The 13,581-nt window shown below is 41.1% G+C and overlaps 2 protein-coding genes across 17 annotated transcripts in view; both read right to left on the reverse strand.

The window, feature by feature from the left end:
• Nucleotides 1-397: 397 nt before the first annotated feature.
• On the reverse strand, nt 398-7,824 carry hcfc2 (host cell factor C2). The gene is made up of 16 exons (XM_057855985.1): nt 7,620-7,824; nt 6,935-7,083; nt 5,423-5,583; nt 5,145-5,347; nt 4,988-5,072; nt 4,822-4,925; nt 4,524-4,748; nt 2,329-2,508; nt 2,189-2,253; nt 2,035-2,113; nt 1,929-1,951; nt 1,724-1,858; nt 1,454-1,654; nt 1,087-1,384; nt 870-939; nt 398-787 (listed from the first exon to the last, which is right to left on the reverse strand). Exons 1-16 carry the CDS (start codon nt 7,777-7,779, stop codon nt 778-780), a joined length of 2,148 nt encoding a protein of 715 aa, XP_057711968.1. The 5' UTR covers nt 7,780-7,824; the 3' UTR covers nt 398-777.
• Nucleotides 7,825-8,218: 394 nt separating this feature from the next.
• The window catches only part of nav3 (neuron navigator 3), a 241,299-nt gene continuing 235,936 nt past the window's right edge, over nt 8,219-13,581 (reverse strand). For all 16 annotated transcript variants that reach the window (XM_057854376.1, XM_057854382.1, XM_057854381.1 and 13 more), the window contains one exon: nt 8,219-12,333. In XM_057854376.1, coding sequence (XP_057710359.1) covers nt 12,214-12,333 — 120 coding nt within the window. In that variant the 3' untranslated portion in view covers nt 8,219-12,213. The remainder of the gene's footprint in view (nt 12,334-13,581) is intronic.

Genomic DNA, 13,581 nt, shown 5'->3' on the forward strand with positions numbered 1-13,581 from the left:
ACCTCTTTGTCCTCTGAAAGACCATGCCAACCCAACATAATGTTTACTACGTATGAAACGTGAATGGATTCGCCGAGCTAGTGTTAAAGTCCGCGCAAGTTGATTCGGTCTTCACATTTTTTCCTCCTGAGTTTTTGGTTTCCAGAAACGTACTGTATGAAGAAAATATCCTTCATGTATCGTAATGTCTAGAGTCGTTACAACAAGTTCCAAAAAAGCAATTCGTGATCGGCATGTTCGCACTAATTACGTTGTGTCTATGCGAGGGCGGGTCTCTAATGTCCCACTTCTGCTTTACTTCCGCTTTATGATGCGACGTCACGGTCTAAAAATAGCCTGCGTGCGGTACGCCATTCCGTTTATGTCCAAACTGTATGTTTGTCATAAATTCAATGTGTATCGCGAGGAGATTTATTGGAAAACACAGACTGATGTCATGACAGCAATTTACAGTCCAAAAATCACAAAAAAACCATAGTAAGCACATTAACATTATTAAAACAATACAAATTGAAACACAATCATCGCCGTAAAAAAGCCCCAGTAGTTCTCGATTCCAGAAAAACAACCAAAACACATCACAGGTATGCCGAGAGAATGTCATCTATAATTATATTACACAATTCACTAAACACAGTTAATTCTTCTTTAAAAAAATATAGGAACAATATCTTTAAATACATAAATTATCAAAAGTTAAACATTAAATATTGTACACAAAATGCACTGGTGTGTATTGATTGATTGCCAGAGTGCAGTCTTATTAGTTGGTCGGTTTCAACTGGAGCTGCAAAAGACAAATATGTTTAATAAACAACAGCAACAACAAAAATGGAACACAAGGAAGAAAGCGTGTTTTGTTTATTTACCTGTCAGCAGCGTCAATGTCATCCTCGACATCCCTGTCCGCCTTGGACCCAGCTCGAAGTTTAAAAGCATCTAAAAAGAATGCGACGAGAGTTGGACTCAAATGAACAAAGTGGATGACTTTGCCACATTCTATTCTATTCTATTCTATTCTATTCTATTCTATTCTATTCTATTCTATTCTATTCTATTCTATTCTATTCTATTCTAACTCCTGACCTTGAATCCAGCGGATCTGCGTCGCCGGGCCATAGCCCTGCTCGTTTTTCGCAGCTATGCGGAAGACCAGCGCCGGTCGGTTGGAGGCGGAGCAGTCCAAATGCGCGTTGACCATGTGGGCGGAGCTAACCGTGCAGAAGGTCTTGACGCCGCGGTAGATTCGGATAAACGCTAACTGGCCTGGACCTTCCGAGCTGGACGAGCGGCTTTTCTTCACCGCCATGTACATGGAATATTCCAGAATCCGGCCCGATGGCGATGGAGGCGCTTCCCATGTAATGTGGACTAAATCGTTAGCCTACATTGAAGACGGAGGAATGTTTCCTTGAGTTGCCAGTCAATTTGTTAGCGCTTTTCAGTGTCGTACCTTGTTTATCTTGACCGCCGAAGGTGCTCCGGGAAATCCCGGTTGGCACGTCTTGAACTCGCTGACCTGGCTAAAGTCTCCTTGACCGAAGCAGTTGACACCCGCCACCCTGAAGCGGTAACTGCGCCCAGGATCCAGCTGCCTCTTCTCTCTGTCTTGGTAGTCGTGAAGACCGGGAAGCTTCCGATACGACTGCAAAGACTGAAAGCACTGACGATTCGTTAATAATTTGTTCTCCCAAATAGCCTATAATATCGTGCTTATTGGGACCTCTTTGGTAACAGAAGCCCGGCTGCTGAGGGTTGCCATCGTTTGGTTGTCGTCAGCGGGCAAATAGTAGTAGTGGACCTCAGAAAAAAGGGTTCTGAATGCACCAACATCAAACCACACAGTTCCCTCTGGGCTCTGCATCAGAAGACAGTTTTTAGTTAAACTCAATTTCACATAAAAGTGACAATTAATGAATACATCTTACCTCAGCTGTCTTTGTCTTGTCAGCTATATGTTCCCAAATAAAGACCAAAGAGTTAAACTCACAGTTTTCGTTGTTCGAAATTAACAAGTATGAGCATAGGATTTACCGCGTTGATGCTGAGCTGATCCTGATGAATCCGATTTTCCTTCTTTAGGGCCGTTGGATGTTTTCATTTGACTGTCATGCTGTTTTGAGACATAACACATACATAAAGAAATGAGTCGATGAAGTCGCCATTCTACCAGAAAATGATAACATACCTGTGTTGACGTTTTCTCTGTTCCCTCAATGTTGCATTCACTTCCACGGTCGAAAGACTGGCAGTCTAAGACATTTACATGAATCCAGCATATTTGAAATAGCATACCACTTAGTAGGCTGAACATTAGTTTCTTAGCACCTTTGTTTTTTCCTTCTGCTTCTGTAGACGTAGGAGCAACGTCTTTGGCCTGAGGTTGGCTCTCCACCGGTTGAATCTGGACGACGTAGTAGTCGGCTCCATACAGAGGGCGCCACGCCACGTGGAGCATGCTGACAGTGGATTTGATGAGCACCACTGCCTCCGTTGCCGACGGTCGGTCTGAAATACATACATAGGCGGATCTACTATTCAGGCGAAGTAGACGATCGCCTTAGGCCCCCAACCAGTAGGGGGCCCCCAACCGGCTGCCCTGTCCTTGCCCCAACGAGCAACGGCTTGGGCCACCTGAGCCAGCAGCACCCCCAACTATTCGTCATGTATAATTATGTCAGCATACCAAACAAACAAATAACAAAACAAAAAAGAAAGCCATTTGAATGCTGCATTTATATTAACCCCCCCCCACACACACACACGCACTACAATGGACTGTTCAACGACGACGGACTGAATATCAGTCGCTTAGCTTCATTTGGTGCCGTTTAGCATCGCTTAGCTGTTCGTTAGCTTCACTTAGCTCTCCCGCGGTTTTCACGCCACTAAGCTCGCTATTTTACAGCTCACTTGCTACTTTGCACGTCAGCTATCGTTTATTTCAAACACATGAGCGGACGTCCTCTCCATGAGAGCCAAAGTGCAGTGAGGGAGAAGTTGAGAACAGGCCTCTAATGACTCTTTTAACTTTCTTCTTCTTCTTCACACCGAACATAAAATACACGACAGCACACCCTGTGGCGAAACAATGTAGTACAGTTCCAGTCATACAACAACACTCAACAGCTGGTTAACAGCAAAAGCACGTCATGCTCGTCATATAAATAATAGGGCTGTCAAACGATTAAAATTTTTAATCGAGTTAATTACAGCTTAAAAATTAATTATTCGTAATCAATCGCAGTTAATCGCAATTCAAACAATCTATAAAATATGCCATATTTTTCTATAAATTATATATATATTCTGTAAAATAAATTGTTGGAATGGAAAGATAAGACACAAGATGGATATATACATTCAACATACGGTACATAAGGACTGTATTTGTTTATTATAACAATAAATCAACAAGATGGCATTAACATTGTTAACTTTCTGTTAAAGCGATCCATGGATAGAAAGACTTGTAGTTCTTAAAAGATAAATGTTAGTACAAGTTATAGAAATTTTATATTAAAACCCCTCTTAATGTTTTCGTTTTAATAAAATTTGTAAAATTTTCAATCAAAAAATAAACTAGTAGCCCGCCATTGTTGATGTCAATAATTACTTACACAATGCTCATGGGTGCTGAAGCCTATAAAATCAGTCGCACGCAAGTGCCAGCAGAGGGCGGCAAAACTCCATAAAACACAACTAACAAGTGGGCATTTCACTCTATTGTCATTTAAATCTGTCTGAGCGGGACATGTGCGTTAATTGCGTCAAATACTTTAACGTGATTAATTTAAAAAATTAATTACTGCCCGTTAACGCGATAATTTTGACAGCCCTAATAAATATTGATTTCTGGAGTTAATCCCACTTACTTCAGAATTAATATTATAATATGTTGAGTAATTACTACATAATACAGATTCTACACTAAGAATAGCTTTCAAATGACACTCTTAATGACAAATATGATTGGCAATGAATAATTATTATACTACTATTATATATAGTAGTATACTATAATAATGTTGCTTGAATTTTTTTAAAGAATTGTTTTGAATAATGTTGGAAAGGCAAAGTCAGTGTTCTGAATCTGTTTACTTTCCATTCTTTTGCACTAGTAAATGCTTGCTATCAGCATTTAACCTCATTGTTTATTTGTGATTAATTATTGTTATTTACATGATTATTTGTACTTTAATAAAGAATTTAAGTCTTCCAAAATAGTTTTGTGAATTAATAAGCAAAAAATGTCATTGCTAAATTAATAAAAAAAAGAAAATTATTAGATTAGTCGATTAATCGTAAAACTAGTCGGCTGACTAATCAGGAGAAAATTTGTCGTTTAGGACAGCCCTAGTGTACCAGAACATATTTCCTCCACACCCTTATCACCTTTTAACCCCTGACCCATGAAGAGGGCCCCTGGATATGTTCGCCTTAGGCCCCAAAATTGCCAACTCCGCCACTGCATACCCAAAAAAAAAACGACATTTGGACGCAACACTCGCAACACTTCTCACCTGTCTCCAGGAACCAGAGGTCTTTGCAGCATACTTGGTAGAAGTTAGTATGGTAACCGTCTCGCCCGCTCCAAATGTAAAGCCTAGATCCGACGGCGGTGGCGCAGTGGCCAGCTCTCGCTTTGGGCCGGCCGCTGTTATGATCGTCACTTTGGATGTTGCGGCTCTGCAGTTGAGCACTGACGTCTTCATACTCCGGGCCTAGGTCCTGCCAGCTCAGAGTGTCTGGCAGAGAGGCTTTCATGTCATAATTTCGACCGGAATACCTTCTAGTTAAAATGTTTTCATAAGTACTGACCCAAATTTAGCACACTTAAGGAGTTGGTACAAATCCATTTAATCCCTGCAGCATTGTGCTTCTCTGACTCCGGAATGGGAATCCAGCCACCGAAAACAAACATCCTGGAGACAAAACGAACACATCAATCTATAGTAATGGCGTTTTTTTTAGCAAAATTCCTTACTTGTTTCCAATCACACTGGCAGAGTGAAGGCTTCTGGGTAGTGGTGTGGAACCCCTGGTTTCAGGTGACGACCAAGCCATCGTGTCTGAAGAAAAGAAAAGGACCGTCACACGTATAAAAGGAGTCAGATTTGTCCGACATAATAAAACCATCTCACTGAGATCAAGTTGCCACAGGTCATTTAATCGGCAGCCTTGCATTCCTCCAAAGATGAAGAGTTTTGGCGAGCCGAGACCAGTGTAGGCGACAGCGGTGTGCGACTCCCGCGCCGCTGGACCGCCGCCTCTCGTCTCCGGGATGGTCCAGCTCCTCGCCCCCGATACGGACTGCAGCTCCAACTCGTAGATGTCGTCCAAGTATCTGCCATCAATTTTTGGAAACAATCTGAATGTAAATCCTTCTTTGTTGAGCACCGTGGGCCGTCCTTCAACGTACCGTGGGACATTGCCATTGGGGTCCTCGCTGATATTGGCCAGCCCTCCAAACACGTAGCACCTGTTACCCACAAGGGTAAAACTGTGCCCGATGCGGGGGCACGGAGGTAAGCCGTTCCTCGGCGCCCTGGGCTTCAGCTTCTTCCAAAGCCAGCGACTAGCCTGGACCATATAGTTTTAAGTCGGTGTGTGTATTAAGGGTGTAACGGTACGTGTATTTGTATTGAACCGTTTTGGTTCTGGGTGCTCGGTTTGGAACAGAGGCGTACCGAACGAGTTTCTGACGTAATGTAACCCTTACTTTTCGAGGCTGTGTTACAGTTTCTTTGTGTAGATTATATTTACTCAGTCTTCTCTACTATAATGAGGACAAACACTGTAGGACAGTATAACCCAGAAACGTCAACGGCGCGACAACGTGGCCGCCGCGAGAATGCAGTGAAATGCGGGCGTAAAGTCAATCAGCCAATGCACACCAGTTGCAGTGCGGCCGTGTGTTAGACGCATCCCAGAAGCGGCTCAACTCGACGCACGAGAAAACGGCAGAGAATATTATTTGACGCGAGACGCGGCCCTCCAGCGTCAATACTGCTAGCTAGACTCGGGCAGACTGGAAGTCACTCGTGTAAAAATACGGTAGATCCGGTCGATTTTCAAACTAATATGCAATCGTAACCCACTTTTGAGTCCATCAGATCTTTTGAGTGGTAGATCGGGGCACAGTTGACTTGTCTTTGTTGATTTACTGCTGTCTTCTCTGCTATAATAATAACCAACACGTCCTCGTGTTCAATACAAAACTCTCTTAACACAACATAACAAGGAGGAACTAATATTCACATAGGAACTAAAGTTATACAAAATAAAATATACAATATAAATGAATACTACATCACATTTGTAAAATATAAACACATCATAAAATAAATGATAGCCCATTTAAATAAAATAAATTGAAATGAGCTAAAACACCTGTAATTAAATAATAAGAATAATATACAGATCCTGCTTACACAATTAAATTTATTAATTTCTGTGTGGCGCTTTAACTTGAGAAAATCCACCAATAAAGCTTTTGAAAACCGTTCATAAGAAAAAAAAAAAATGATTCATTGAGGCATTTCATTTGTAAAATACATGTTGAAATCTTTGTCATTGGGATTGCTTTTCTCTTTAGCACAGGACTTCTTTTTTCTTCTTTCAGAAAAAAAGCTGACCAATACGCGGGGTCTGAAAGGCAAATTGTTGTTGGATTATCTTTAAATACCCGCTACTTTTTGAGCAGAATTCTGGCTTTTTATAGGCTAATGTTCCTATTGTTGAAAGCACAAAGGTGTGTAATAAACAACTAGCACATTTATATTTTGCATTTTGTTTCCTTACTGTACCGAAAATGAAGCGAACCATGACCTCAAAATCGAGGTACGTATCGTACCGAGGTATTTGTGTACCGTTACACCCCTAGTGTTTATCATTACTATACTAAAAAATAGCTGAATTACAACAGCGTTACCTGAAGTTCATAGAGGTTATTAGAGTATTTGCCATACTCCACCATGCCACCAAAGACTAGTATCCGAGTACCATCACAAACTAAGCCGTGGGCGGCGCAGCCAGGAGGGATGTCGCCTCTCACAGCAGGCAAAAACCACTGTCTTGAGACTAGAAAAAATAAATAAAAAGAAAAAAATTAACCAATGGCCGTGACCTCAAATCAAATACCACTTAAGTGCCGATATTAATAACATTCTACTTGTCACGGTTTTGGAAGCACTGGAATATGTGCCTTTGAAAAGTGGGTCGCTCGGAGACCCAGTGTCGTTTATTGTTGTCCACTTGTTATTATTGTTTTTATTATTATGCTTTTGTTCTTTTGTGTTGTGTTGTTGTGACTTGGACATTGAGTTTGTTAAATAAAAATCTATATCTGCTCAGTAAAATCGAAACTAAAAAAAAAGCCGGAAATCTAATTGAATAGTGAAAAAGTACTTGTTTTGTACTTCTTTACTTCCAACTGCGGTTTTTATTTACTAACTGCTGCTAGATGACCACTTCTGCTTTCATATCTACCAATACACAAGTGAACTGGAGTGTGCATGCTGTACACTAGAAGATTTAAAGGCCACCGGCTTTCCATTTGTGACATTTTAGCAGCGACTAGTGCTAAAAACATTAGCAGCCAGCTAACGTTAGCCTACCAGTGTTGTAAACATGGAGGTCCTCTGCAATCCCTTCGTTTCCACCTCCAAACACCACAATCAGCTCCCGGATGGCTACCGCTCGGTGTCCGTGTCTAGATCGAGGTATCACACCTGTAACCGAATGGACTTTTCGCCATTGTGGTTCTTCGGTGGTCATTTTAAGAGGGGCAGAACTTTGGCGCTGTTGGCAATTCAAAACGAATGAAGCGACCGGAAGTGTGACAGAAGAGTATGAAAATAAAACCGAAGCATTATGAATAATTTCTTTCATACAGACAAATTGCACACTTGAACAATTTTTCATTTGAGTTCAATTAGTTGTGTTTAAGCCACCAAAATATCTCATGGTTCAAACAATAACGTCCGTGCGTTGATAGTTACACTTTGCAACTACCATTTTTTTGTCTCTGTGGCTCCATCTTGTGGCTTCATAACGTCACTGCCATTCAAATCAATTCTCCGTTATGTATTAAATGGCCTGGCTGAGTTATGTCACTCTTATATTTGCCTTGCATTGTTTTTTATATTGAGATAATCACACGCTGCTGTATTGAATATATCATTCCCCCCTGAAATATTTGTTTTTTAAATACATGATTTAACACAAACGCTTTTTCATGTGACACCAAATACCATTTATTATTAGAGCTTTTACAAAGACTACAAAATCCTCCAGATGAGTTAAATCACTGTCTCTGTCTATTTACATGATATGTTACATACAAATGTACAAAATATAAAACATTTAAAGACAAATGTTTCACTTGGAAAAAAAAAAGCAAAACAAACGTTCTCCTCTCAAAACCAGAGTAAATGCTATGGGCTTCCAATTGAGAGAGAACCGGTTAGCGTTGGGAAAGCTGCAGGGACCTCTCATCACACACAATCGGAGGCCTGGCTGCAGAGGCGCGTGAAGTCACAACAGGTAGGATTGTAGACGGTGGGTTTGTCCTGAGGTTGTTAACTCGGATGGGTGTTGGCTGACAAGTAGCACCTGTTGTGTTTTTCTATACAGTACGGTGTGGCGTGACCTCCAGCGCCTCTGCAGCCCAGCCAGAATCTCACAACAAATTCCAATGGATGTCACGGCAAAGATGGGAGCCTACTGGAAAAGTGCAGGTTGGAGTTATTTTTTAGTGAGAACACTTTTCTACAGTGGGATGAAAAAGTATCTGAGCCTTTTGGAATTTCGCACATTTCTGAATAAAATCACCATCAAATGTGATCTGATCTTCGTCAAAATCACACAGATGAAAATACAGAGTCTGATTTGCCTGAAATCACCCAACACTCATCCAGAGTAGTTTTGGCTTAAAGTAGGGCTATAACGGCGGTAATTAATTTTTAAAAATGAATCACGTTAAATAATTAACGCATGTGCTGCACGACCCACTCACGCATTGTCAAGTTCAATCTATAACGACGCCGTTTTACCTATAGATAGCGCTAAAAGGCAGCGTATAATGAGTAGAGAGAATTTTGACAGCCTTTGGAGCCATTTTTTATGTGGCTAAAGCCTTACAATACCTCTCTCAGCAATTAAAAATAACGTGGGAGGTGATGTGGGGAAGAAAGGTAGTAGTTGATCTTTTTCCTAACACCCTGTTATTTCCCAACGCAGAGAAGATATATCAATTGGTGCCACTACGCACAGTCATGGTTGCACTTCCCATCATGCATTTGGGCAGAACAGTTAAATGGCTACAGTATCATTTACTGAAAGCTCAACAAATACACTAGATGGCAATATTTAGTCACAATATACAAAGTCACATTTATCCTTTAAGAATTACAAGTCTTTCTATTCGTGGATCCCTCTCACAGAAAGAATGTTAATAATGTAAATGCCATCTTGAGGATTTATTGTCATAATAAACAAATACAGTACTTGTGTACTGTATGTTGAATGTATATATTCGTCCGAGTTTTATTCATTTTTTCTTAATGCATTGCCAAAATGTATATGATCGGGAAAAATTATCGGGAATGATTGGAATTGAATCGGGAGCAAAAAAAAAGCAATCGGATCGGGAAATATCGGGATCGGCAGCAAAAAAACATGAGCTGAACAACCCTAGTTTTCATATTTTAATGAGGACAGCATGCAATCAATGACAGTAGGTGGGAAAATAAGTGAACCCTCTGCCTAAGGAGACTCAAACAGCAATTGAAATCATTTTTTACCAAACAATTTAAGTCAGGTGTGTGTCTCATCACTGATGAGGGGTTTAAATCTCCCCTACTCACTATAAAACACACACCTGGTATGAATTGTCTTGATGAGAAGCATTGTCTGATGTGCATCATAGCTCGATCAAAAGAGATGTCTGAAGACTTGCGATCAAGGATTGTTGATTTGTATAAAAATGGGAAAGGATACAAAACCATCTCTAAAAGTCTGGATGTTCATCAATCGACAGTCAGAGAAGTTGTCTACAAATGGAGCGTGTTTGGCACTGTTACTTCTCTCCAAAGGAGTGGTGGTCCACCAAAGATGACGCCAAGAGTTCAGTGCAGAATACTCAGAGAGGTAAAAAAGAACCCCTAGACTTACAGAAATCACTGGCACAGTCCAATATCTCTGTGCACACATCAACTATAGGTAAAACTATGGCCAAGAATGATGTTCATGGGAGGAAGCCACTGCTGTCTAAAAAAAAAAACATTTTAATGTTTGCAAAAAAAAAACAAAAACAAAAAAAACACTTGGACACTCCACAGAGGTTTTGGCAAATTATTTTGTGGATTGATGAAACCAAAGTTGAATTGTTTATGAGTAACACACAACTTCATGTATGGAGGAAAACTGGAACAGCTCACCAACATCAACCCCTCATCCCCACCGTGAAGCATGGTGGAGGGAGCATCATGATAAGGGGGTGTTTTGCTACCTCGGGGCCTGGACAACTTGCAATCATTAATGGTAGAATGAATTCAAAGGTTTATCAGGATGTTTTGCCGGAAAACCTGAGGCCATCTGTCAGACAGTTGAAGCTAAAAAGAGGATGGATGCTGCGACAAGACAATGATCAAAAACACAGAAGTAAATCAACTTCAGAATTGTTTCAGAAGAACAAAATACACGTTCTGGAGTGGCCAAGTCAAAGTCCAGACTTGAACCCCATTGAGATTCTGCGGCATGACCCAAAGACAGCAATTCATGCCAGACATCCCAGGAATCTGACTGAACTACAGCAGTTTTGTAGAGAAGAATGGTCCAAGATTAGTCCTGATCGATGTCCCAGACTTATCTGCAACGCCAGGTAAAAGTTATTGCTGCCAAAGGAGGGGCCACAAAATATTAAATGTGAAGGTTCACTTACTTCCCCCCCCCCTTCTGTCATTTTTTGCATACTATCCTCATTAAAATAAGAAAACATATAAATGTTTGGGTGGTTTTAGTTAAAGCATACACTGTTTTTTCATCTGTGTGATTTTGATAACGATCAGATCACATTTGATGGTGATTTAACGCAGAAATGTGAGAAATTCCAAAAGGTTCAGATACTTTTTCATACCACTGTATCTACACACCGTGTGCCTACTGCGTCGATACACATCACGAGACGCACACCTGTTTGCATCTTTTTTTTTTTTTTTTTTTTGAAACAATAATTTACTTTTAGCAGGTTAGTGTAACATCCACCGGGCGAATGCATCTTTGATTCTCTGTGCAAGAAGACTGAAGTATTTACAACCCGCCCGAATGTGCAAAACCAACCCACGCGTTTTCAAAGAAAGGACAATCAAAAATGGCTTCCGTCCAATACGTGTGGTTACATACTGTAAAGGTAAATATCTCTTCCCGTCCCTGTTAAAAAGCTCCAAAGCATGCCAAGAAAAAAAAATATTTGGTTGTGCTCCTGTCATTTCAAGTGAGCCCAGCTCAACTGTGCAGAAAAAAACCGAACAAAACCTCTCACCCTTTTAGTTAACTCTATATACTGTATATTTATAGTTTATTTTATATTGGTCAGTTTAGAATTCACATATAACATGAACTCTGATTTTGCACTGCTAAGGAGCATCCATACGAACTTCTTGCCATTACAAAGTCAATGGAAGCTGCGGACCCCAAAACCTTTTTGCACATTTAAGGCAACGAGAAAGCACCAAAATCATTGTTCCCTTGTCAAGCTCTTTTTTTTCTTTTCTGACTTGACTTTAACAAGCGACTTGCATCTTATTTCTTGAAATCTACATTGAGAGCTGTTGTTAGCGCATGATTTGGCAGTAACACAAAAGAGGGGAAACGTTGGCACTTATCCATTTTCTTCACAGTACCCTCAGTGTGACTGATTGGTTGTTGACATGTCGTGGAGAAGCACCTCTGTAAACAAAGAAATACAGCAATAATAGTACCTGCCCATCTCCTGACTCAAGTTGTAAACATCTGTAATGTTCCCAGGATCCAAAATATTACAGTTTGTGCACTTAAATGAGAAGTTGTATTCTGAAAAAAAAAAATAGAACACCGACAGTATGACTTCAGCTCGGCTGGCACTTTAAATGGCTAACACTTAGGATGCTGCGAGCCAGGAGAATTTCCTACAACTTGTCATGTATTTGCACTACGGGCGTGTCCGGCGTCTCATAGCGCCGACTCCAACGACGAGTCCAGCTGGTCGTCATGGTGACTGGCGCTGTCACTGTCGCAGCTCTGCGCGCTGGAGTAATTGGCGGCTTCCTGCAGCCTGAGCAGCATGTTCATCTGCCAAAACGGCAAAATCAGAGCAACGGTTAGGGGGTCAGCATTTTTAGATAGGCAAACATTCATTAACTCTTTCAGTGGCAGTGACGATGATATACATCGAATTACTGTAATTTTTTGTACTACAAGGCACACCTGACTATGAGCCGCCACCCACCAAATTTGGCACGAAAACGGCATTTGTTCATGGATAAGCCGCGCTGGACCTGCATCTGTCCTAACTGTATGATGGAGAAAATATTATGTGACCCGAAGTGAATTAGCATATTATGCCTGATGATGAATTCAATCCGGGTCAAAGGGCGGAATGATGGAGGAAAATATTACATTATGCCTTTGTGATGTATGATTGCGTCTGTGACATAGATTGTGACAACTTCTATTGTTTTTCACCTCGTTCTCATACTTAGGAGACACGCTTGAGAAGGGTTAGAAAACTTGTTTTGCACCATAGTATTGTTTTACTACACGCCTGGGTCCCATAGTTACATGCCTGGGTCCCATAGTGATAACTTGTTTTGCACCCATAATATTTACCATTTGTTGCATCTGTTGCGGCACAGCTCAATTGTCCCATGTGAAAAGCCCTTTTCAAGGGAGCTGAACCAAAAGTAGCTGAAATGTTTGTGATTGGACGGGGCCGCGCCGCTCCGCCTCCGAGGGGTGCGTCCTTACAAAACCGGACATTTCCGGGCGACCCGTGAAGTCTGCTGGTGGATTAAGCGTACGGATCGCCCAGCTTTGTCCTTTTGCCGCTTTACTGGAGTGTTGCTGGCTTCCCACTCACTTGTCACGGTAAGCGATTTTCATTGCTAAAGGGACATTTTGTTTTGCTGTAACGGGAACGCGGGGATTCTGGGATTGACAAACTCAAATCTAGCGTCATCGTTGACATTTGTTACACTTGTTTGTGATACTTGTTTGCTTGCTCTTGTGGGATTGTGGGATAAACATCGTCTATTGAGCAAAAGTGTGCCTGTTACTGATTCACCGCGAACCTGGAAATTTCGGAAAACACTGTATAAAGGGATATTTACACCGAAAGATATTAACACTTGGTAACACTTTATTTGACATCGGCATTCTATGACTGTCATAAAATCAATTTAAGCATCCTTTGAACCAATTGGCTGTAAAGCTTAACTGCTTCAACAAACTTAATTTGGCTATCACTGCTCCTTTGGGGGAGACAGTCAACCTCTGCTGCCACCTGCTGTCAACACTGTTTTGTCCAACATGCTTCCTAGC

This window comes from Corythoichthys intestinalis, chromosome 13 (genome assembly GCF_030265065.1).
Source record: "Corythoichthys intestinalis isolate RoL2023-P3 chromosome 13, ASM3026506v1, whole genome shotgun sequence".
Taxonomy (NCBI): Eukaryota; Metazoa; Chordata; class Actinopteri; order Syngnathiformes; family Syngnathidae; genus Corythoichthys; species Corythoichthys intestinalis.